General features: G+C 51.0%; 1 protein-coding gene across 1 annotated transcript in view; it reads left to right on the top strand.

Annotated features, from left to right (window-relative positions):
* The window catches only part of RAB11FIP5 (RAB11 family interacting protein 5 (class I)), a 47926-nt gene that overhangs the window by 9778 nt on the left and 14126 nt on the right, over positions 1–24022 (top strand). Inside the window, exons 3-5 of the mRNA XM_009879854.1 lie at positions 13559–13998; positions 15954–16258; positions 16334–16692. Coding sequence (XP_009878156.1) covers positions 13559–13998; positions 15954–16258; positions 16334–16692 — 1104 coding nt within the window. The remainder of the gene's footprint in view (positions 1–13558; positions 13999–15953; positions 16259–16333; positions 16693–24022) is intronic.

Below are 24022 nucleotides of genomic sequence, written 5' to 3'. Positions count from 1 at the left end.
CTTTGCCAGTGGTGATTTTTATACTTGTTTTCAGCATGATGGAAAATGTTCCGTCAAACTTGGACTCTTCTCCAGGAACAAGCCGTCAGCCAGCATCCAGGGGTGTTTATGAGCTGCCTTGTTCAGCCGAATGTCTCGGTCATTTCAGTGTTTTGCCTGGGAGAAAATCAACTCTTGGAGTTGCACAAGAGCAGTCTGAGAGCTCTCATGGCCTTTTTGGGCATCCTGAGGCTTGTCCCACACTCAACCAGCTCCAAGGCTTGGGGTTGGCAAGCAAAGCAACAGTGCCGAGCATTATTTCTCCCTTCCCACGTCAGCCCATGTGGTGTTTTTGTTTTTAACCCATGCCTTTTACTGCCCAGCTGAGCCCAATGTGTGTCTCCAGACGCAGTATGTTTCTGCATCAGGATCACCCTTCGCCATGGCACTGCCCAGCTGGGATGCTCCTGGCCCTCACTTCTTCTTCCCCTGTGACCTCGTCCCTGCAGCTCTCTGGAGAGCCCAAAGCCCAGTGCTGACAGCAGGATGAGGCTGTGCGATAAAGTGCTTGCATACTGGCATGGTGACCATTACGGTGTCCAACCATAATGGTCTGCTGGAGGGTCCTCGAGCATTGCCGGCTCGGCACAGGCATGGGGGGGAGACATGGTAGTTTGGCAGGGAAACAGTGGGATAGTCAGGCCCTCTGAAATGAGGGCTCAGCCCAGAAGTGAGTTTGTTTTCTGGACTCACAAGGCAGCTATCGCTTCGGCTTCCTGACATCCAGGAAATGCCGTTGCAGTCCCCTGCGGGGTCTCATCCTGCCTTCCCTGCGGCATGGCAGCGAGCCGGGGAGCATTACCTCCACATCCATCCCCATCAAAGCAGAATCTGAGGAGGGTGCAAATGGCTCCAGCTGCAACGAGACAAGAGCTTCGATCTGACGCTCATCAGACTGTGTTTTCCCCTTGGCCAATGTGGTCCGTTGGGTGGCTGGCATGGCGAGGGCTTAGCTTTGGGGAGAACAGGAGGTTCACACCTGCAGGGTTGGATGTTTGACCTGGTTGTGTGGGGGGCTGAAAGGGCCTTGATTTTGTTCCATGGGCTGTGAGGCCGATGGCGGAGAGGGATGGCAGGCACCCAGATTTTCCTAGGCTGGTGTCATGGTTTAACCCCAGCTAAGCACACACAGCTGCTTACTCGCTCACCCCTGGTGGAATGAGGGAGAGATTCGGAAGAGTAAAAGGGAGAACAGTCATGGCTTGAGATAAAGACAGTTTAATAGCTAAAACAAAAGCTGTGCATGCAAGCAAAGCGAAACAAGGAATTAATTCGCTGCTTCCCATCAGCAGGCAGGTGTTCAGCCATCTCCAGGAAAATAGGGCTCCATCACGCATAATGGTTACTTGGGAAGACAAATGCCATCACTCCCAATGTCCCCCCTTCCTTCTTCTACCCCCAGCTTTATATAGTGAGCATGACGTCACATGGTATGGAATATCTCTTTGGTCAGTTGGGGTCAGCTGTCCTGGCTGCGTCCCCTCCCAACTTCTTGTGCCCCCCAGCCTACTGGCTGGTGGGGTGGTGTGAGGAGCAGAAAAGGCCTTGACTCTGTATAAGCGCTGGTCAGCAGTAACTAAACCACCCCTGTATTATCAGCACTGTTTTCAGCACAAATCTAAAACATATCCCAATAGGAGATACTGTGCAGAAAATTAACTCTGTCCCAGCCAAAACCAGCACAGCTGAGCAAAGAAAAGCCCTAATTATCATTACCTCTTCTCTCCCTTTTTCAAATCTCATTTTCATTTTTTTTCGTTCCCTAAGATCTCACAGCCCCATGGCAAAGGGGAAGGTTAAAGCCATGAGCCTTCCAGGGTGAAGATCTGCTGGCTCCGGAGCTCGGTCTCCAGAGCGCAAAATCCAGGGCTTTACAGTACTGGAATCCTGCGGATAAGGGGACAGTAAGTGTAGCAGAGGAGTTGTGATTCCTGGCTCTGGTGTTTTCCTGCAGTGACTTGCAGTTGTTTGCTGGCTGCTGCCTCGGACGGGGAGCAATGGCAGTGAGTAGCCTTAGGTGTCTCTGCAACAGGGAACTTGTCCTGCGGTGTTGTTACCCATGCAAAATTAGCCCAGCTCCAAATTCCCCAAAGCCCTCCCTGCTGCAGTTCCCTTTACTTGTTCCCATCCCTCCTCAGCTGTGGAGCAGCCAGTTGCTTGGAGGGGTCTGGGCTTGCGTGCAGCCCTTTGCCTGGGCAGCCGCAGCATCTCTACCCTGGCAAGCAGGAACGAGAGGTTCTCCTTCTTGCTCTCCATCAGCAAAGAAGCTAGTCGGGGTACAAAACCTTTCCTTGGGTGCTAAGCTTCTCTCCCCTGTATCCTGATGGAGCTCAGTTCTGGGGCAAGGCTCAGTGGAGAAGGGACAGGGATTTCCTTGGGCTTGGGAAGAAGGTGTCATGGAGTCATGCCAAGATGGCTGGTAGAGCTGGTCGGAGAAGGAGCTCCTCAGCCCCATCCCTGCCTGCAGCTGCGTGGCTTGGCACAGGGAAGGAGAAGCGGCATGGCTGGGGGGAAGGAACAGGCTGAGACAGAGGTGGCTCGGAGGAACATTGCTCTGAATTTGCTTTGGCCCCAGGGTGATTGAGAAGCCCTCCAGAAGGTCACATCATTGTCCTATGATGTGTGCTGCCCGCTTGCTCAGCAGCAAAGCAGCATTGGGACCTCAGAGGGGTGAGAAGCACCCTCTGGGCCAAGGGACGGTCCCCGAATCCCTGCTGGGCTCCCTCACTGCCTGTTCGTCCTTCCTGAGCTAAGCGCCAGATCAGGCACTTTTCCCTTCCCCTTGCTGGTTGTACCCATCATGTCCCCTCCTTGCTGTGGCGAGAGCGGATGGGTGACGTGCCTTCTGTAGCACTGTCCTTTTGTTTCCCCTGGGCACAGACCTGCTCTCATCTCCACCACCAACTCCTCTGGACTGCTGTCAGCCCCTGGTGTGCTTGTGGCTGTTGCCCTCCCTTGTTAAATTAAAATCAGTGGAGATCATTAGCAGCAGAGTACGCGCTGTGGCCTACGGGCTCTTGGCTGTGGCATCTCTTGGATGTGGTGGTTTGTGCTTGTTGCTGTTCATGCTGTGGCCCTGGCATCCATCTGCATCTCTTAGGGGAGATTTTCACACCCAGGGTCAGAGCTCATTTTCTGCTCCGTATCAGGCATAAGCCGAGGCCAAATTGCTGCAGCCGTGTCCTCTGCATGTCTGTCCTTAAGCCTAGGAGAGGAAGAGACCTTGCAGCGGGGCTGGGAGGAAATAGCTGCTCCGTGATAGTTTTGGGATGGAAAGTTTTAATATGAGGGCAAACAGAGGCCTCTTCCTCAGGGGCTGTGATCAGAGGTGTTTGGCAAGGCTCATGAAGGTTTTCAGGGTGGCTGAGAACAGCAGGTGTGATGAAATCTTTGTTTTTGGGGTGGAAAGGCAGCTCTGAGGGGTTGTTGCATCTCAGCCAAACCAGGAAACACCCTGCTGTGTCGAAACGGCACCGAGCAGGGGGAGGAGAGAGTTAGTCCTGCCAAAAATCAGGTCGAGATGCTCTCTGCGCTGCTGGAGGCAAAGCTGGGCAGGAGGCAGCCAGGCCTTGGAATAGGGACATTGGTCTCCAACTTGTCCCAGGCAAGCATTTGCCCCTAGCTGGGAACCCACAGGGAAAGTGTCAAAGGTGATGCTGCTTACAAAATGGTGGCAGTGCTTAATTTGGCTCCTACCTGCCCAGTTAACCCTGTTTTCACACAGTTGCCGAGGTCAGTTGAAGAGGTTTAAGGCCCTTCCTCTGTTCTGCTCCAGGAAGGCTTCACTTTTTTTAAAAAAAAATATATTGGAGCAGTTTGATCCCAGCTTTGCAACTCTGGCATGTTGGGTTTGGGCTGTCAGTGGCCGGGACCACTGGCCTGTCACCCTCTGTCATCTTAAAACCCAAAAAGCTGCAGATTCAGGCTTCTTTCTCTGTTTCATGCTAATTGGCGGAGCCCTAACTGCCTCCAGCTATCTTTTTCCCTTAGCAGCTGCAGAAAAACCCACAGCCAGTTCAGAAAACACCCCAAACCTGTTGGTACAAAGCTCCAGATGTGGGTGGAACTGGTGCTATTGCATGTGCTGAGTTCAGCTAGTGCTCACGCCATGCTTCAGGAGCCTCACCACCTCAGTTCACCTTTCCAAGGTGACTCCCTCCCTTCCCTACAGACACTGGCAAAATATTTCTTGCCAGTCCCTCCTCTTTGGTGACCAGGAAGGCAGGGTGGACTCTGCTCTCCGCTTCTCTGGCCCTCCCAGGGGATGTGTCGTCATGCTGGCCTGAGCTGGATGGCTCAAAGGCAGCATCCATAGCAGGAAAGTAGTTTATGGGGGATTCTCTTTGTGGTTCCTGGAGGAATCGGCTCTATTGTAGCATTGCCCCAGAGGAGAGCATCTGCGGGCACCCTCAGCTGCTCCCCGGCAGCCTGGTCGCTTGGAGTGATGTGTCACAGCTCAAGGGTCTGCTGGAAGCACCCCTCTTCTTTGTCACTGTCAACAGAGGGAGAGCATGTGTTGGGGTGGAGAGCGTGTGTGTGCCATGGCTGCTGCCAGGGCAGAGTCTAGACTGGGTTATTCTGCTATAGCCAGCTTGCAAACATGCTTACGTAGGTGCCTGCATGAAGGGAAAATGAGCTCTTTGCCCCAAGTAACCCCATAGGCTCTGAGTGCTCTGGTGTCGTCTCGCCTGCTGAAGTCCTCTTGCTCTGGATGCTGGTCCATTGCAGGTGTGCTGGCATGGGCTGCTGCCTCTGCACTGCTGCTGCACGGGGCTTTCTTGACAACTGGAGTCCAAAAAAAGACCTTGCATGCTTTCTGCTGTGGTCTGTCAAGTGAAAATGGCTTTTAAGCCTTTGCTGCCACCTCTTTTCCCACCCCGGGGCTTGTTGGAGCCTGTGCCTGGCAAAGGTGTGCAAATAACTGCCATGGGAATTTGCTTTCTTTGCCAGAGGCTTGGCTGGGGATGCAGGGTTTGGGTTTCCGGTGGGACAGCCTTTCCAGCCCAGGCTTGGGGTTTGAGAGCCCTGTCCCTGAAGCAGCATCCCATGGCCTCCCCAGCTCTGTGTTTCCAGCACATGGGTCTCTTCACCAGCAAACCCACCAAGGGTGAAGCTGTGTGTGAGTACAGCAACCTGCTGCTGAGCTTAAGATTTGTTCCCTTTTTCCCCCTTTTTCGCGTGTGTGACTAATGCCTGAGAGCGGGTTGCAGTGTCTGTTGATGCGATGAACAACCAATCGATGCGTGACCCGTTGCCAAAGCGGGTGTAGCCGGTATTTTAAGCTGCGTGGAGCCCTTGGGGTTGGTTTCCCCTTTGGAGGACAGGCGCTGCGTTCCCAAGTCTTGCGTTGCCTCTGGGTACAAGGTTCTCCGTGCAAGCCCTGCTGTGATGTGCTTCCCAGCTGGAAGTGGAAAAGGATTTACAGCACAAACGTGTTTCTCCTGCCCGTCCTGTGCATGTTGAGTTGTGCGTTAAGTAACTCTCCAAAAGCAGGTGCACCAGGGGAACCTGCGGAACAGCTCCTCTGTGTCAGTTGTGCTTTGCAGTCCTGCAAAGTCAGCTCCGGGCTTAGTTTTTAAACTTTTCTTTGTGCCCATGTTTTTTTGTGCAGCAGGTCAGCGGACCACCAGCGCTGCCTCTTCTCCTGTCTTCGCACAGGGGCCTCTTCCCCTTGTCTTGCTGTGCCTGGGCAGTGCTGGCCTGGCAGTTCAGGTCATTTGGTGACCACAAGTGTGGTTTATTGGCTTGTTCACGACTCGGAGGACTCAAACCTCGGATGCTCTGGAGTGTAAACAGATAAATATAGCTGAAGAGATTGCTTTCTGTCTCCTGCTATTGCTATCTTGTCTTCATTCATAAATGTTTCATGCTCTGTTTTACAGCTCCTTAAATCTTCCCTCCCTTCCTCTTCATACCTGCCCATCCTGTGCTAGAGAGGGGAAAGCCTCTGATCTTCTTAGCCTAAATTGATTTGTGGTCAAGTTGTCCGCCCTTGCTGTCATGCCAACACCATCCTGGTGGTTGATAGCTCTTCTCCATCCCTGGTGTCTACCCTGCTCCTGAAACCATCCCCCTCCACGCTGTCACACACCCCTGTTTGCCTCTGCCAGCCAGCACAGAGGCTGTAGGGGCATATTTGGGAATAGTGGGTTGGCTGGGTAGCCATCCTCTATTTTCTCTGTGTACAGGGTCAAGAAAACAGCCTGTCTCGGGGCTCCACAGGTCTGGGCCACCCCTGTCCCCCCAGAGCCAAGGGGAGGTGCCAGGCAGCAGGGTCCTGCTGGGATGCAGGAGTGAGGATGCTCAGGACCTTGCCGGGATGGACCTTGTGCATGGAGCACTGATGTGCTGCAGGATACGTGCCTGGAGCACCAGCTCCGTAGCACAGTCCTGGTGTTGCACCAGGCTTGCCAGTGAGCTGTGGGTGCAAGCAGGGCTGGTTTTCGTCGTGCCTTGCAGGCTGTTCCCTGCCATTGAGACCCACTGGAGTGACATCTCTGTTCTTGTCCTGCGAGTCGCAGGACAAGCCTTTCAGCAGGGCACGGATATGGCAGAGCATGGACAGCTTTCTCTGTCCTGGCACGGGTGTGAGTTGGTGGTGGGATTTTCTCATGGGGATTCCCAGTTGTCCCATACGCCCACATCGGTTGCAAAAATACATCACTTGGAGCACCAGCACCAAGTCCGTAGCTCCATCCTCTTGTGCCCCTCACCACATATGGCTTCTGCTCTTTGTTTGTGACATCCCATTTAGCCAGCATTCTCTTGAGCAGCTGAGTTGGTTGTGTCAAGGCTGGAACCCATTAGAGGAGCAGGGTTGAGTTGCTTCGTTAGCAGAGAGCTGAATTATCTAATGAGCTGTGGGGGGTTGGTTTGTTCAAGTTTGTTTTCGAGCACTTCTCAGAGGAACGTTTGCAGAGATGAACTTCTTCCCACCTCAGCTGCTCGAGCCCTTTCTTCCCCATCCGTGGGGGAATCAGCCTGTGTTTATTTTCCATCTGTGCTTTTAGCAGCTTACAGGGATCACCTTGCAAAATAGGCCATCCAAAACCAACACGAAATGAACCTACACTGCAGAAAAGCTTCCCAGCACCGGCGGGGGAATCTGTGTCAAAAACACGAAGCCAGACAAAAAGCACAAAACTCCCCAGGGTTGGGGTATTTTCCACCCTATGCTTCCCTTCTCGGGTAGATGAGCTTCCTCCTGGCCTGATGCGATGTGCATGTTTCTGCAGGGCTGTTTCATTGCCCGTCTCACCGAAGTGCATCTTTGCTGCCTGTCCTGTGCCCGTCCAGGCGGGGTCACACCAGGAGGAGCAGTGCCCCTTCTGCCAACATTCTTGTTTTCTCTGGGTGCCTTTTCTGTGCTCTGTCCTGCTCTCTCTGTTGCTGTAGGCGCCCAAGTAGTCTTTAATTAAAGACTCTGGGCTCTTTTCAGACGTGGGGAAGACCTTGTTGCAGGGATGAATCAGCAGTAAATGACAGACTGATGTGGTTGGGGAAGAACCATTGGCTCCATGTTGCGCTGTTTCTTGCTCCACACTGCAGCTCAGGTGGGTGAGTTGGTGCAGGGCAGGAGCATTTCTGTTCGGGTTAAGGAGAACCTCAACCACCCCGACAATGCTGAGTGGTTTTGGGAAGCATCCGACCACTGAAGCACTCTAGAAATGCTCCAGCTGTGCATCCTTCCCTGTGTGTGTCCATGAACACTGCGAGTTGCTAAAGGACTTAACCATTCAAAGAACCTCTCTTGAACCCACTGCTAGTAAAGTACTGGGACCAGTCTGGCAGTGAAACTGGAGAACCATTGCTGAACGTACCCAGGGCGTGTTGGACAGGTCTGTTGGGGCAAGGTAGGTCTGGCTGAGCTGGAGGGTGGATGGGGATCCCTTGGGGAGCCATGGGAGAGCAAGGGTGGTCCTCCTTGGAAGGACCCACGTCCTTCCTGAAAGTAGGGAAGGATAGTGCCCTGATAGTGCACACAGCATCTCTGAGAGCTGTGTTGCATGCACTGCCCTGCTTGCCTGATCTCATCCCGGTGTCGCGACTGTATTAATCCCAAACCAATGAAATAAGCTCGGGTCGCTGTGGGGTTTATAGATGACAACCTGCAAAGCTGCTGACAGGATTGGGGCTTGGGCTTTGTGCTTGGTTTTGTGCTGAGGGGGTTGCTTGATTGTGAGGGGGTCGTGGAAGGGACAATGTGACAGAAAGCCTGGGGTTAAGTCTCCCGTGGGATCCCCTCGCCCCAGTTGCCATTGCCTTTCTGTTAAGGGTTGGCTTTGCGTTTCTGTGATCATCCCAGCATCTTGGCTTCCTGTCCTAGGAGGTGCTGGGGCAGCCCACACAGACGAGGTGGGGAGAAGAAACTGCCCAAGCGTCTTCCCCCTGTAGCTCAGACATTCAACACAAGGTTTCTAGGAGGGGGGGCTCCCTGTGCCCCCCATAAACAGTCACTTGCAGCCCGATGGAGGATGAAGAGCAGGGGAGGTGGGACACTGCGAACCAGGCACTGACCCCGAGCAAATCCATCCAGTCAGCATCTTCTGTGGGGTCGCTTTCCCTCCTTAACAAACAGCTCCTACGTTCTTGTTTGCATGCCAGGGTGTTTTTTTCCCTTTGCTCAGCACTAGTTGGCTTTCCGGTATGGGATGCTGCTGGAGGATGGGGGAAAGCATGTGTTTTTTGGGTGCCTGCAGTTACAGCAGTGCTTTGTGCTCTGTTCTCCATGCCTCCCTTGCTGCTCCGATTGATCCCAGCAACAGCAAATGTAAAAATAGATGCCAGGCGCTTTCTGCCTTTCCTCTCAAACCTGCCTTTTGGCAGCCGTGCTGTGTGGCTCACCATTCTCCTTGACTCTCAGTGGAGGCGAGTGGGAGGAGAGAGGAGCCTTTGCGCAGGAAAGGGTTTTACTGAAACTGTCTGGAGACAGTTCGGGTGTGCTGATTAAACACGGTGACCTAAATGAGCATGCACAGCCATGCAGGGGGGTTGGGGAGCCCTCCACTGTACGTCGGTGCTCACAAGCAGTGTTACTGCGGTGGGATGTGAGCGTGCAAACCCCCAGAGCATATCTCACTTCCCAGGAGCCATCCGAGAGCTCGCAGGGGCCTCCAGCTGCTTCCCTTTTCCGGGGCGTCTGCGGGCAGTTTTCTGTTTGAGGTTTCCTTTCCCGTCCCTGTGCACTGGGGCAGCTTGCCACTTCCTTCCCCCTGTAGAGATCCCCACGGTCTGGGTGTCCACTTGCCCCTTCCCTGCCACAGCATCTGTGGAGGACAGATGCTGGGGTGATGCTGGGAGAAGCTCTTTGCCTTTGGGGGATTTGCACCCGGCAAGCAGGCGCCCAATGCAGAGAGGCACCAGACTCATGGGGTGTAAGAGGGAAGAATATAGCAAAAGCTAATTGCCTGAACCTGCAGATCGTGTCTTCAAGCTGGCTCGAGCTGTATTCCCTGGACATGTCACGTTGGAGATGTCTCTGAGTAAGCCCGTCTCTCCATATGGCCTGGGCCAAGGTGTCTCAGCAGAAGCATCACCTTGCAGTGGAGGTGGGCAGTAGCTGATGGATGGAAAAGAGCAGTTCTCCACGGAGCAGAAGGGCATCGATACAGGACCAGCAGGCTGGGAAGCTGCAGGTTTCATCCTCCGCTCCGTGTTCAAGGGGGAGATCCATTTCCAGTTGTAGGGAGCAAGGGAAGGAGCACAGACTCAGGCACAAAGCATGTCTCCTTAGCTAGCAGCAATCCTGCTCTCAGTCACCACCAGCTCTGGCACTGGGACAAGACAGCCTGTTTAATTTAATGTTTTTTTTTAACTAGCAAAGTCTGTCAGGCTGTGACCCCTCCAAACCTTGCTAAGAATAGTGCCCCCGGAGTAGGTGGCCAGAGATGGGTGGCTTGTGCTGGATGTCCTGTGCAGCAAGGAGCTGGACCCAAGCTGGTTGCACCATCCTCAAGAGAGGCCTCCAAAACACTTCTGAGAAGTGGGTTCTTGCAGTCCTGGGTTCCCAGTGCTGAACATGCTTGACACGGCTTCCTCGATCTACTTGCGTTCCTCAGTGCCAGCACCTCATCCACAGTCTTATTACTCTTAACACAGTGAAATTCAGAGCGATTGGTCTGAACCTGAGCTATGAAGCCCACGGTTGCTCTTTCAGACTTGGAAAAGGGTTTGTACAGGCAGAGGCTGGTTTGTTTTTCCAGACATATTGTCTGGCCCCGTAAAAGAGATCATGTCCCGCTCCGAGACTTGGGCTTGGGTGGTCCCAATCCAGACCCCCTCACACCCAGGGCTTCCCCCTGAGGGCAGCTTGTGCAAGAAACATGGGAGACCAACAGGTGTGCGATGGGGTTAATAGTGAAAAGATGCTGCAGGAGTTTGTGTTTGGCTGGGCTGAGACTTGAAACCCGCCCCACTCCCAGTCTCCTGCCACGTCCCGGCCGAGGCAATGTTTGCACCTCCTGTTTCCACTGGAACTGATTCATAAAAAAAAGAAAAACCCCACATGGAACAACTTAATCCTCCCAAACACTCATCTTGTGCCGTAAACTTAGAGCTTAGCCTAAAAATAGCTCTGTTCCCTGTTTGAGGTGTAGTCCAAATAGCTTGCTGACTGCTGATCAGGTCTTGGGAAGCAAAAATAGGTCCTTAATCCAGCACCAGCATAAGCAGACGTTTTTCGTTGAATGGACTCTTTTTGAAGCAGATCAGGTTTTAAGGCTTGTTCTTTCAAAGGCGTCACCTCTGAGCACCCGAATTAATTTTAATGACCACAATATTGTAAGTAATGGGACGGGAGGTGCTGAGAGCGTATCCATGTGAGCTGAGCCAGTGGAGGGATTTTACGGGCTGTTACATCTCGTCATCCTCAAGCTTGTGCCTTTCCTTATGTTAATCCACCCAGATTTTCTATTTTTTTTTTCCACGGGATGACGTAAGATACAAAAACTACTTGCAAGATTTTTTTTTTTTTCCTTTTCCTGCTAAATGATTCAGCCCCCAAATCTCTCCTCTCCCAGCTGGCAGGCTGCTGCAGCCCTTCCCTCTTGAACTTCTTCCAGGTCTCGCATCAAACTGAGCAAAATAATATTTAATGTGCTGTAGCCACAGTCCGTTCCAAGCAGCCTTTTCCTCACTGCTGCTACAGGAAGAGTCTACTGACTCACCTGCTCCTGCTCCCCTAACTGGTCCCTGGCAGTGGATCAGCCTTTTGGATGTCTCTTTGCAGCCAATGACTCGCTGCAAGGGGTTAATGCTGCTTTTTTCCATGTTTTTTTTTCTGCATGCCTGGATATTTTCAAGCTTGAAGCCTGGGTACTGAAAATTTTTCAAAGAGCGTTGTATAGGGGTGGGATAAGCAAGTGGCAGGAATAGGAATGGGTTTGCTGGGGATTTAACCCCACGTCTCTGCCCAGCAAAGTCACAGATGCTGGCCCTCCTGTGTTTTGGTGGCACCTGAATTGTGTGCTGAAGGACATGGGTGCTTCCAGTTGTGCACTCCTGTTATTTATCCAGGCATCCCAGCAGGGAATTAGGGGGTTTGTGCCCCCTTCATGAGGTACTGTGTAGGCTCCCCAGGCTTTGCAGCTCCTCCCTTCGTCCGAGATGTGATAACATCCCCAGCAGTAATTCAGAAACATCTGGAGGATGCGATTCAAGTTTCTCCTTGCCCTGGTGATTTCAGCATGGTCACACCCACCTCCGTCCCTTCACATTTTCCTTCCCCTTTTTTTTTTTCTTTTCAGTGACTTCACTTTTCAAGTGGATGTAAAACACCACTGGGATTTTTATTTTCTGGGAAATCATTGGAAAGTTGTTAACTCAGGTCTAGAAATTTCTTCCACCTCCTGCTGCTGCCTGCTTTGCCTGTGAAGCATGTTGTGGAGAAATAGGGTCTGTCCTGAACCTACAGATTTCCTTGCACCTTGTTAAGGGGAATTTTGATACTTTGATCTGGGAGGGATTAGAGCTGCTGGGGCAGCGGCTGTGCTGGAGACCCACTCATCCTGCTGCAGCCGTCCTGGGAAGCAACCCCTGGAACTGGGGCAGAAAGATGGGGCATCTTATGGGAGGAGAAGGGAGCAAATGACCACTGTGTCAGCAGCGGTCTTCGGGAAGAAGTGGTTCCCTCATGGCCTGTGTTTTGTGCTGCCCTGTCTAACCATGATACCACTGTGAACTGGAGAACTAGAAGGTGTCTCTGGGCATCTCTTGCTTTGGTGCCCTCTCATCCACCGTTCACTCCAGCTGGCAGGAGGCAATTCCTTTCTCCCATCACATACCAAGGGTTGCTTCATACCCTCCCAGTGCACAGGTTATTCCCTGCAGAAGGATTGGGCCCTAAATGGAGGTTGGGAGGTTCTTTTCCCTTGTGCAGTGTATATTTTGAAGGCTTTTCCCATGCTCTTTCCATCTCTGTGAGCAAAGTCTGTGTTACGGGTTTTGTGTGGGGCAGGGCAGCGGCGAGCATCATCCATTAATCTACTGTGGAGATGGTTGAAGCTTTTGTGCTGGTGGATATGGCCAATATCTCATTTGGGAGCTGTCGCCAGCCCCAGCGGCACGGTCCTGTGCTTCGGCAACCAGCACTGGGGCCATTAAAGTCCTTTTCCCTTCTCAGCTCAGGCTTCTGGCTGCCTCAGATTTTACAGATGTTTCAGCAGAATTGAGGGATTTGGAGGAGGGGAAGGTGGTAGATGTATCGATGTGCTGCATCCTCCACCATCACATCAGGTCATCGCAGATCCCAAAGCTGGAGGCTGCAGGCTGGAGACTGCCATCAGCCAGCTGTGGGAAAGCAGATGTTTCCCAAAAATCTAGTAACATGGGTAGGGTAGGGTTGGGTGGGATGGGGTTGGGCCGGGTCGGGTTGGATAGACTAGGTGCTGCATGGCAGCTCCTCCTGCCCATAAAGAGCTCCTGGGATGCAGCATCCTCTAAATGCTTGATGCAAGGACACTTCTAGACAAACTTCACTTCTAGGGAAACTTATTTAGGGTGAGGCACAGAGGGTCTGGCCTAAAGTTATTTTAATGAATGTCATTGAGTGCCTTTGCCATTACGGTACTGTCTCTGACTTGAAAGGATTTGTTCTGAGTCACTGGCTCTTGAATATTTAAAACGCAAGCACAAAGCACTATCTTTTTTTTAAACATGGGCTCATAGCAACATATCAACTGACCGTACAAAAATTTGGCCCCAGTAACTTTCCCCCCTGAAATGCATGGCAGTATCTGACGCCAGGGTGAGAGAAATGGTGTTTGCCAGGTTATTTAGTGGAAGTGCTTTAGGATGGGGATGGAGACAGAGCTCTTACAAAGCCACTGTGGTTCAGGGAGAGTTCTGGTCCCGTGCGACACACCTGTGCTTGGTGTTTGCGTGTCTCTGACTCAGGTCTTAGGTGAATTCTGGGGTGCTTGTGCTAGCTCCCACCCATCAACAAGCTCCCTGAGGTTTTTCTGGCTTGTGGCTCTTGGAAATGATGTATGGGCCTTTCCTTTTCTTTCCTCTCTGACTCCAGGTGGCACAAGCTACACTCCAAGGCTGGGAAGAAGGAGAAGGAGCGTGGTGAGATCCTGGTGAGCATCCAGTTCACACGCAACAACCTTACAGCCAGCATGTTTGACCTGTCCATGAAGGACAAGCCACGGTCTCCCTTTGGCAAGCTGAAGGACAAGGTGAAAGGCAAGAAGAAATACGACTTGGAGTCAGCCTCTGCCATCATCCCCAGCAGCATGGGTGCCCTCGACATGGAGGATGACTACGACATTGGGGGCAAGAAGTCCAAAGTCAAGGGCTTCTTCTTGAAGAACAAGCTGCGCAAGTCATCCCTGACGCAATCTAACACCTCCCTGGGATCTGACAGCACCATCTCTTCTGCCAGCCTGGGCTTGGCTGCAAATGTTCCCGAGGTAACCAAATCCCCGAGCAGACACAGCAGTCTGTCCACTGAACGCTCTGGTAAGAGGATAACGGTTTTAATTCCCACCCTCCTTTTTTTTTTCCTTCTTTTCTTTGTAAGGGGCTGTTGAGGCTTTCCTGCAAATCTGTTAACTAATTGCTTACCTAAAAAGCAGCATCCTGCACAAACCCTTTGAAACTTTCTGCGTGCTGACAGTAACGTGCTTGCCAGAATGGGGGGAGATGTCTAAGATTTTGCTTTTCATGTTGAGCCTGTATAGGAACAGCCTGACTTACATTGTTGCTGCATGTGCTCCCTGCCGCTCAGCACGAGCTTGCGGGCTCCGAGGGTGCTTTAGGACTGTTTCTTCTCTGCCCCCTAAAAGCAGGTCGCCAGCACTGGCTTGTAGCAGTAAGCCCCTGGGATAGGGCTGGGTGAAGCGGAGCATGTTGCTGCTGCCTGGCTGTCTAATGAGACGCCTCCGGCTCGGAGGCAAAGCTGAAACAGTGACCGGTTCCCGGTGATTAAAGCAATCTGAGCTCTTGGCGCTTGGAGAGCGGCGATTTGCAAACAAAAAAGGCCCTTGTAGTGAATTAATTCTTGCCATCCCTTGAAAACGAAATATATAATTAAATGGCTTAATTGGCAGGAGACAGCAAATTCCCATATTGGGTGAGAGTCCCTGGGTACATGCTACTTGTCACAGTGCTGGTGAAGTTGCCCGCGTGATACCTCTTGGTTTCTGGTGGGTGACATTCATGTGTGTGGCTGGAGAGTGAGTGGAGGCACCGGTCTGGCCCCATCATCCTCGCGTCATGCTGAAGGAGTGTCATGGTTTAACTCCAGCTGGCAACTAAGCACACATACCTGCTTGCTCGCTGCCCTTAGTTGGGATGGGGGAGAGATCTGGAAAAATAAAAGTGAGAAAACTCACGGACTGAGATAAAGACAGTTTAATATCTAAAACAAAAGCTGTGCATGCAAGCAAAGCAAAAAAGGATTTCATTCACTACTTCCCATCGGCACCCATCTCCAGGAAAGCAGGGCTTCATCACGCATAGTGGTTACTTGGGAAGACAAATGCCATCACTCTGAACATCCCCCACTTCCTTCTACCCCCAGCTTTATATACTGAGCCTGATGTCACATGGTATGGAATATCTCTTTGGTCAGTTGGGGTCAGCTGTCCCTGCTGTGTCCCCTCCCAACTTCTTGTATCCCCCCAGCCTACTCACTGGTGGGGTGGTGTGAGGAGCTGAAAAGGCCTTGACTCTGTATAAGCACTGGTCAGCAGTAACTAAACCACCCCTGTATTATCAGCACTGTTTTCAGCACAAATCCAAAACATATCCCAATAGTAGCTACTGTGCAGAAAATTAACTCTGCCCCAGCCAAAACCAGCAAAGGAGACAGCATTTCTGGCTAGGAGGAGAAAGCAGCTGCTCGTCACCTAAAGTTCAGGCAGTTGTTCTCACTGAGCTCTCCATGTAACCCCCAAAATCTGCTGAGCGTTAGCAATGGCCACAGGGTCAGGCAGTGGGAGGGAGAAGCAGGCACTGCATCCTCCTGGCTTATATCACGTAAAGCAGCAGCCTGGCCTGTCAGAGTGGAGCTCAGAGGCTCGTCATCTTTTATTCAATGCAAACTCTTAAATTACACGGAAGCATAAGCCCTTTAAGTAGTTTCTGGGTAGTTCGTTGCATTTATTATCGATCTCAGATCCTCTCAGACAAGGGGTTGTTTTCTTACAGAGACAAACTTCCTGTCCAGATCCTGCAGTGGGAGGTGATGTGCTCGGGGGTAATATCGTATAGCTTGTGTAGCCACATACTTGTGACCCATGCTTTGCATTTCTAGTAATATAATTATAGTCTGGTAGAGCCTGGAAAGGAGAAAGCCGGTGTGATTTCACAGATCTCCTTAGTGTTTGCAGATAAAAGATAACGATGCTTTTCATACCTGTGCCTGTTGCTCGGATGACCTCACCTCTGTTTTGTGTTTTATTTTCCCTCAGTGAAAGACTACTTGCCATCTCCAAAGCTGACCCACAAGAGAGCATTCAGTGATGATGTGTCCCAAGTCAGCCCGGTCCTGGAGCCAAAAGCAATCCAAAGCCTGAAGCCAAAGAACGATCCCGTGTCCCGGTCTTCCCTCTGCATCAATGGGAGCCACGTTTACAGCGACGATCCTGCACCAAAGAGCCCCGTGTCTGTCCCTCAGAGCTCTGCGCCACTATCTGTGCCCAGCGTCCCCAGACGTCAGGACGAGGGCTTTGGCTTCACCCCGCTCCATCCCGACTCCCACGAGGTGCCTTGGGGGGTCAGCAACTTTGAGAGGACACAGCAGAGAGACGAGCCCAGGTTCATCCCATCTCCTCCCAGCTTAGTCTTGCAGGAAGAGCTCAAGGTTTCCACAAAAGCCGTTACTCTCAGTAATCATCTGGGCAGAGCCAAGATGGAGGAAAACAGTCGCTCAGAGAACAAGCCGACACAAGCTGCAACACCCATGGTCTTCTCCACAGAGATGACAAAGGACAAACAGCCTGAGGAAACAAAGAAGGAAGACAAGAAAGCAAAGGGCGGCCTTTTCCACCATGGGGGCAACAAGAGTGACATGGGGAGCAAAGGCCAGGGGGAGAAAGTGGGACCGTCCCATGGCTCATCCGTCCACGCGGCAGCAGGGAGAGATGAGAGGAATAAGACCAGCAGCTGGTTCGGTTCAAAGGAGCCCAAAGAGTCCCCTCAAAAACCCAGGTCAGTGAGATGGGTGTGTTGACGTCTAGGCCATTAACTAGCTGCCCCAGCCTCCTGTCTTCAACGGCTGCGCTGTTAAATGCTCTCCAGCATCAGCGGAGGACCAGTCCCCATTGCTCAGACAAGATGATAGTGGGGGAAATCCTTCTTTGGTCATAAATGTCTCACAGGGAGCGTGATTTTTCCTGGATCCTCCCCTGGCTTCTGCCACGAACCAATTCCATTTGCCCTCCTGGGCTGCGTTTCCTGGTTGGGGAAGGGTGGGATTCCCTTCATGGAGAGGGAGACGTTTCCCTTTGCAGAGGTGAGGCTCAGCATGGTTGTGCCAAGTGTTTCTGTGGCCCCAAAGTAAAGGATCTTTATACTTTAATTAGATAAAAAAGCTTCCCTGGCATTCAGTGTAGGATGCGGGACATAGTGACATGTAATCACATTTTTTTATTAACATCCCACCACCTCTATGTCCCTTCTCTGGCCTGGGGGTGCAGTACTTTTGGTAACTTGAGATATTATTATTATTTCTGAAGTAACTAATCCCAGCCCGGCTCTTTCCTTTTCCAATCCCACCCCAGCCTTCCCTCCTCCCAATTATGAATCTCTAATTGTTCTTGCTTTGTGTGATGATTCATCCTTCCAAATCGTCAGCACTGTATCTGTGGCACACAAACTGTGGTGTTTGTGCTGTTTCTGTGCAGGCTTTATCGCGACAGTGCATCACCCACGTGTGTCCCTGTAGCTCCCAGCAGCTGAGCTGGGGGTCCAGAGGTCGACCAAGAGCCTGGCGTGGTGTTATCATTGCTCGGTGAGAGTGAGAAAACAGGGTTAAAAGCAGCCAGAGAAAATAACTAGCAGTTGAGAGCTGCTTGAATCTAGAGGGTTGATTTATTATAGGGATTTTCTAATCTGGGCTGACTTTAACCTAATTTATTAAGCAGAAGGATTTTAATTCAGTCTAAGACTCCTTTAATGAGGAGGGCACTCACGGTAAATTCAACCTAACCAGATTCCCACACGGGTTAAACTGCTCTTAAAGTGCTGCTCGGACGTAAGTGAGGGGTTGAGCACATCGCTCAGCGCAGCTTCAGAACAGGGGCAGCCCCAAAAGTCCTCCTCATTCCACCAGAAGACGTGCTTGTAGTGGTCTTTCAGGCCAATGGGAGGCAAGAACATGCTGCCACCCCCCTTCCCAAGGACTGAAGGCCACATGTCCTTATCCTGCGTGCCACATGTGGTCGGTCGAGAGGAGTATATGCTGTCGGCAGGAGGATGGGAGAGGAGCCATAAGGGCTGGTAAGGCTTGGTCCTGACCACTGCTAGTGCTCCCAGTTGCACGGGCAGAGCTGAGGACACCAAGGCAGACGGGGAGCTGCTCCTCTGCGTCACAAACACCCCATCTCGCAGAGCCTGGAGCTCTGTGCTCCAGAGACTTTTGTTGGGGAGTGAAGTCCAGCTCGCATCGGGGAGGCGATGGGGAAGGGAAGGACCTAAGGAGGTTGTGGAGTCTCCGTCCTCAAGCCACTCTGGCAGCAGGAGAGATGAACGCGAGGTCCTGGGACTGCTGTGGCTGTGGTTCCTACTTACGGGTCTTTCATTTCCAGGAGACTTGAAATCCCAGCAGTTATTTGGTGTCACATCCTGGTGCAAGGTTTGTTTCTGGATGAGAGTAAAGGATTCAGGTCTCTGAATGCTGTGATTGAGGAAAGCTAGAATATCACCACTCAAGATTGTTCTTTTTTTTTTTTTCATTTTGTGATAATAAATCTGCTGATCGATTTAAGTCTTAGAATAGAAAAGATAAAGTACGAAAAATAAACCGATAAAAAATCCTGCTGTATTCATGCAGTGACTCCCAGGGCTGCCTGAGCCAGCCAGCAAAGTGCTGTGAGCCTACAATGTACGCATGTGATGGGATGGGAGATGCCCTCTGCATCTCCCTCGGGACCCTTTTCCTCAATAAAGGGGTGAGAAACCTGTGCGTTTCCTCCTGCTTTGCAGTTCTGGGAAGGAGGCTGACACGGGCCATACGTTACAACCTGACATGTGAGCTCTGTCTGGCCCACTCCTCTGATGGACGCTGCTGTCTTCAAGGCAATCATGTCCAATCCAGCTGTCAATCGGCTCCCGAATGCCTGTAGCATCCAACCCAGCAGATAATCGCCATGAGTGCAGAGGTACCCTTAAACACTGCTGGTTTCTAACAACCCTCTGCCTTTTTTTTAAATGACAGCTGCTGGACCCATTCCCAGCGTTATTCCTTTCCTAGAGGGTTTTTGCTCTGTGGGGTTTTTTTTTTTTTTAAATCTACTTCAGTGCTCACAGTTTAATTTCAAGCTAACCTGAAACTAAGCTTTGCTTAGAGTCGGTTTGCTGTGGCATGCTGAGGACCCTGTCTGCAGACAGCTGTCGTCTAAGGAGAAACCTGGATGAGCCATGCAACAGCAGCTCCTCTGGCTGGGGTTTTCTCTCACAAAAATAGGAATTGCTTTGAAGCAGCACGGGCTGGAGGGAAGAAATTCACAGGGGCCCCTTTTGGGGCATTTATAAGCATCAGAATAGGCTTTAATTGCAGTTTGCAATTTGAAAATGGGAAGTAATGAGCTTAAACTGTAGCAAGGGAGATTTAAGGTAGTCATTAGGAGAAGTCTCTTATGGAGGATGTTGAAGTGCTAGAGCTGCCTGGCTGGGAGGAGGAAGCCCAGCGTCTGGGGCTTTGGAGACAGGGGTAGATGAGCACCTTTGGGGAACATTATGAGAAGCATTTGTCCTAGCATATGGCCCAGGCAGGGCGGTGGGAGATGGTGACTGAGTCTCATTAGATGCAAAAATGGCCTTTCCATCATCACAGGGAGATGGACTGTCTCTAGTCTGGCTTTCCTGGTTCTTAATTTTTTCTGACCGTTAATTACAACATCACTACTTATTTTAATTATATGGAACTCTAACTTTTCTGATTTTATTCTTCTTCCTTACACTGAACGACCTTGTGAACCATGCCACTGATTCAAGTCAAAGCTGTTGAAGAGCTTATTAGGTCTTAATGGTGTCCGGTTGAATGTACGGGTCTGGTGCCATCTGTATTGTGATAATCAAATGCATATGGTTTCTCAAGCATGCAGTGAAAAGTTAGCAGCACTTATCGGTGAGTGTTTTATGGATGTCCATCTGCATCTGGAAGAGCTATTCAGTTACCAGTATAACTTCTAGAGCTGAAGACGGATTAACCTTTGCTTTGTAGAGAGAAGCAGCCTCTGAATCAAGCAGTTTTAAGTCTTTGACTTATCTGCAGAAAGGATTTTTTCCCTCCTGCTCTCCTGCTTCTGGAAACTTCAGCTTTGCATCTCCTATCAGCTGAGCAAGCAGCATCTTCTCACCGTTTTGCCCACCATGGATAGGTCAAGTTTCACCTGAAGCTGAACATGGGGAGTGAGCGTGAAAAGCAGTCACATTTGCAAGACCCAAAAACTCAACTTGTAATTAGTTAAAAGGTCTGTAATTAGAAAGATGCTTTACAGTTAAGGTTTAAATTATCCTACAGCTAAGACAAGTTTGGCACAACTTGTCTTTAACCACTTGCCCTTGCAAAACCACACCCTTTCTAAAATAAGGAAGCCACTGGCTTTTCGGTGGTTTTAACTTCAGCTTCACAAAAAGGTTTTCTGTTCTGTTATGGGTGAGTTTTGCTGACCCATCGTCAAGCACGCACAAGCTGGTGCTGCCCTGCAAGCTGCAAACCTCTCCCCACTCTCTTACCCAGGGAGAGAGCTGGACATTTCTGCCTTCAGCCCTTATTTACACATTTTTGTGCACTGACTCTTGACGGGGAAGCAGGTCCCAAACGCTGTGCTTTCTGGCTTCGGCTTTGCTAATCTGTGGCAGCTACCCGGCTTCATACTGGCTTGAATGGAAGCAGTAGGAAGATAGTGTTTGCTCGTTGGAGACCTGAATAAAAGACTGTTTGGGGTTTGTTGTTTTTCAGGTTGTGTGGTCAAGGGTTCTATGTAAGGAAGAAGCTCAGCAGGTTTATTTGAGGCAAGGCCTGGGGCTAAAACAATTGGTTTAACTATTTTCAGGGTTTCCTGCAGTGTTATCAGAGCTCCACAGGTCCTGCTTCCTGCAGTGTGAATTGGGATGATAAAGTGGGGCTGCATCTCATGCTTGGCAATAAGAAAAAAAAGAAATTGCACTCTCTTGTAAAAATAATTGCATTAGTGCCATTTGCAGGTTAAAGCCCCTTTCCTCTGTCGCTGCTTTCATGGGAGAAAAATGTAAAATCATTCCCCACCTTGGTTGTCACTCCTCTTTCCATAGTCCATACCCTTATATCCAGCAGGAAGGCCAAATATTGACTCAGATTCCTCACTCTTCGTCACGTACTCCTAAAAAGCACATTTCCTAAATGCTGGAAATGGGAAGAAACTTTTGAATGATTGGAGCGTGGTCCTCGGACAGGCTGGCAGCAGGGAGCGGCGCAGGTGGACCAGGTGAGCTTGTCAGTGGGGTTGAACACCAATGTGTGTGACAGCCACCTCCAAAGCACTGTTAAGGGGGACTTTCAGAGCAGAACCTGGGAGGCTGCAGTTTGATGAAGAGGAGCATTGTGTCATGAAAAACAGGGCGTCATGGGTAGTGGTGAGGCTGCATATGAGTCCATGACGGGAGCCGTCAGGTATCTCTGGCACAGGTCTGTATCCACGCGAGCTGCAAAACTGCACATCTGCACTGGATCAGTCACAGGGTAAAAATGGTCAGGGATGGAGCTGGACATTTTCCCTCTGGCATGAGGGGTCCAGAGAGCCTGCAGGGGTGAAAAATGGCTCTTAAAATGCCTCTGCCTTCCTTTTGTCTGCTGAGTCTGCGTCTCCCAGGGATGGACATGGAGCAGGATGGTGAATTGGATCCCAAGCTGGCACCAGCTCAGCCCTGATGAGACCAATCTGTTTTGTAGCTGTCCAGGCAAAGCACAGCCCCAGTCTCACACCTAAAAGTGGGCATTTGGGTTAGTGCTTTGCGTCTATCCGGGCTTCTATTCCCCAGATCCTATCTCTTTTTTTTTTTTTTTTCCGGGCTTCTTTTTCCCCGATCCTTTTTTTTTTTTTTTTTTTTTTTTTTTTTTTTTTTTTTAGTACTGTGGTTTTGGGGCAAATCTCTATAAAGCAGGAGTTGTCCATTTTAATTGGGATGATGGGCAGGTGAGGACCAAGGGGAAAGCACAGTGGTTATTGCACAGATAGCTAAACCCCCTTGCTCTCACCTCTGAAATTGCTATTTAAGAGCAGCATTTGCACATATTCTCTGGCTCCTTCCTACTTGGGTTCTCACCCTGTACAAAAATGTCCTGGGCTGCCGTATCTATCTCTTCCCAACCCCTTTCTGCACAAATCCTGCCATGTCAGCCTTGCTCACACCAGTGGGAGGAAATTTCTGATCCCTGACAGGCTTTGAAGCCACAGCCAGGGCCTCCAGCACCCTGGTCCTGCTGTTTTTCCACCCTCCCTGGCTTGCTCACAGCGAGCCCCGGCTGCATGCTTTTCTACAGGAAAATGGTGCAAAAAGCAGCTGGAGAGTGGTAGGGTCATGGCACTCGCCTGGATCCAGCCCTCCTAGGAGGGATTTTGCACTTGAGCTTCAGCGCAGCTTTTATCCTTGGCACATTATGGCTGGATTTGAGCCTTGTCCTCCCTAAACCCCTGCTTTTTCAGCGCGTGTGCTGTTTTCTTTATCTCCGCGGTGCAGAGTTACCCACCCTCTTGCAGATGGGCTGCGATGGCTGGGGACGGTGCTCTGTGACTGCGGAGCTGGGGTGGCTGCTGTCAGCCTCAAATTCAGGCTGCGATCTGTACGGAAAAATCTCCCTGCATTGAACAAACTGTTTCAAATAGACTTTCCATCAGGGAGTTGCTCAGCAATATTTTATTTTCCTTTTTTTTTTTTTTTTTTTCTGCTGAGAGGCTAAAACGTTTCTGGGAAGTGCTGCCAAACAAATAAATGAGGGCAGAAAGGTACCCGCTATTTATTTTGGCTGGCAGAGCTGTGTGCTGGGGTATAGGAGGAGGAGGGTGAGTCAGCGTTTCAATGCAGCAAAGATCTTCAATCACACTGCTGCAAGCGGAGGTTTCCCTCTAGAGGAATACACCATCCTCGGCGTCTTGTTTCACTGAGCACTTCCAGCATCCTTCATCAAAGAGGAGACCCAGGGCTTTTTTGGGGTGGGGGGATTTTTCATGGGGAGAGCAGGTCTGCTGCTAGTGCTGGGCTGGTAACCAAGACAAGGGATGCTTGAATCCTGCCATGTCAGCCTTGCTCACACCAGTGGGAGGAAATTTCTGATCCCTGACAGGCTTTGAAGCCACAGCCAGGGCCTCCAGCACCCTGGTCCTGCTGTTTTTCCACCCTCCCTGGCTTGCTCACAGCGAGCCCCGGCTGCATGCTTTTCTACAGGAAAATGGTGCAAAAAGCAGCTGGAGAGTGGTAGGGTCATGGCACTCCCCTGGATCCAGCCCTCCTAGGAGGGATTTTGCACTTGAGCTTCAGCGCAGCTTTTATCCTTGGCACATTATGGCTGGATTTGAGCCTTGTCCTCCCTAAACCCCTGCTTTTTCAGCGCGTGTGCTGTTTTCTTTATCTCCGCGGTGCAGAGTTACCCACCCTCTTGCAGATGGGCTGCGATGGCTGGGGACAGTGCTCTGTGACTGCGGAGCTGGGGTGGCTGCTGTCAGCCTCAAATTCAGGCTGCGATCTGTACGGAAAAATCTCCCTGCATTGAACAAACTGTTTCAAATAGACTTTCCATCAGGGAGTTGCTCAGCAATATTTTTTTTTCCTTTTTTTTTTTTTTTTTTTTTCTGCTGAGAGGCTAAAACGTTTCTGTGAAGTGCTGCCAAACAAATAAATGAGGGCAGAAAGGTACCCGCTATTTATTTTGGCTGGCAGAGCTGTGTGCTGGGGTATGGGAGGAGGAGGGTGAGTCAGCGTTTCAATGCAGCAAAGATCTTCAATCACACTGCTGCAAGCGGAGGTTTCCCTCTAGAGGAATACACCATCCTCGGCGTCTTGTTTCACTGAGCACTTCCAGCACTTCCTTCATCAAAGAGGAGACCCAGGGCTTTTTTGGGGTGGGGGGATTTTTCATGGGGAGAGCAGGTCTGCTGCTAGTGCTGGGCTGGTAACCAAGACAAGGGATGCTTGTGCCAAGTAGAGGGGTTGAACGATGACGGTGCAATTGGTGCTTTGAAAACCCCGGGGGAAAGACGTGAGCTCTGCTGCCAGGAATTTGCTGCTGAGAGCATTTCGTGCAGCCCTTGAGCGAGCCCCGGTGGATCCCAGAAGGAAT

The sequence above is a fragment of the Charadrius vociferus genome, unplaced genomic scaffold, assembly GCF_000708025.1.
Source record: "Charadrius vociferus isolate BGI_N301 unplaced genomic scaffold, ASM70802v2 scaffold502, whole genome shotgun sequence".
NCBI lineage: Eukaryota > Metazoa > Chordata > Aves > Charadriiformes > Charadriidae > Charadrius > Charadrius vociferus.
The sequence above is the reverse complement of the archived record's forward strand: the minus strand, read 5'-3'. Positions and strand labels throughout refer to the sequence as shown.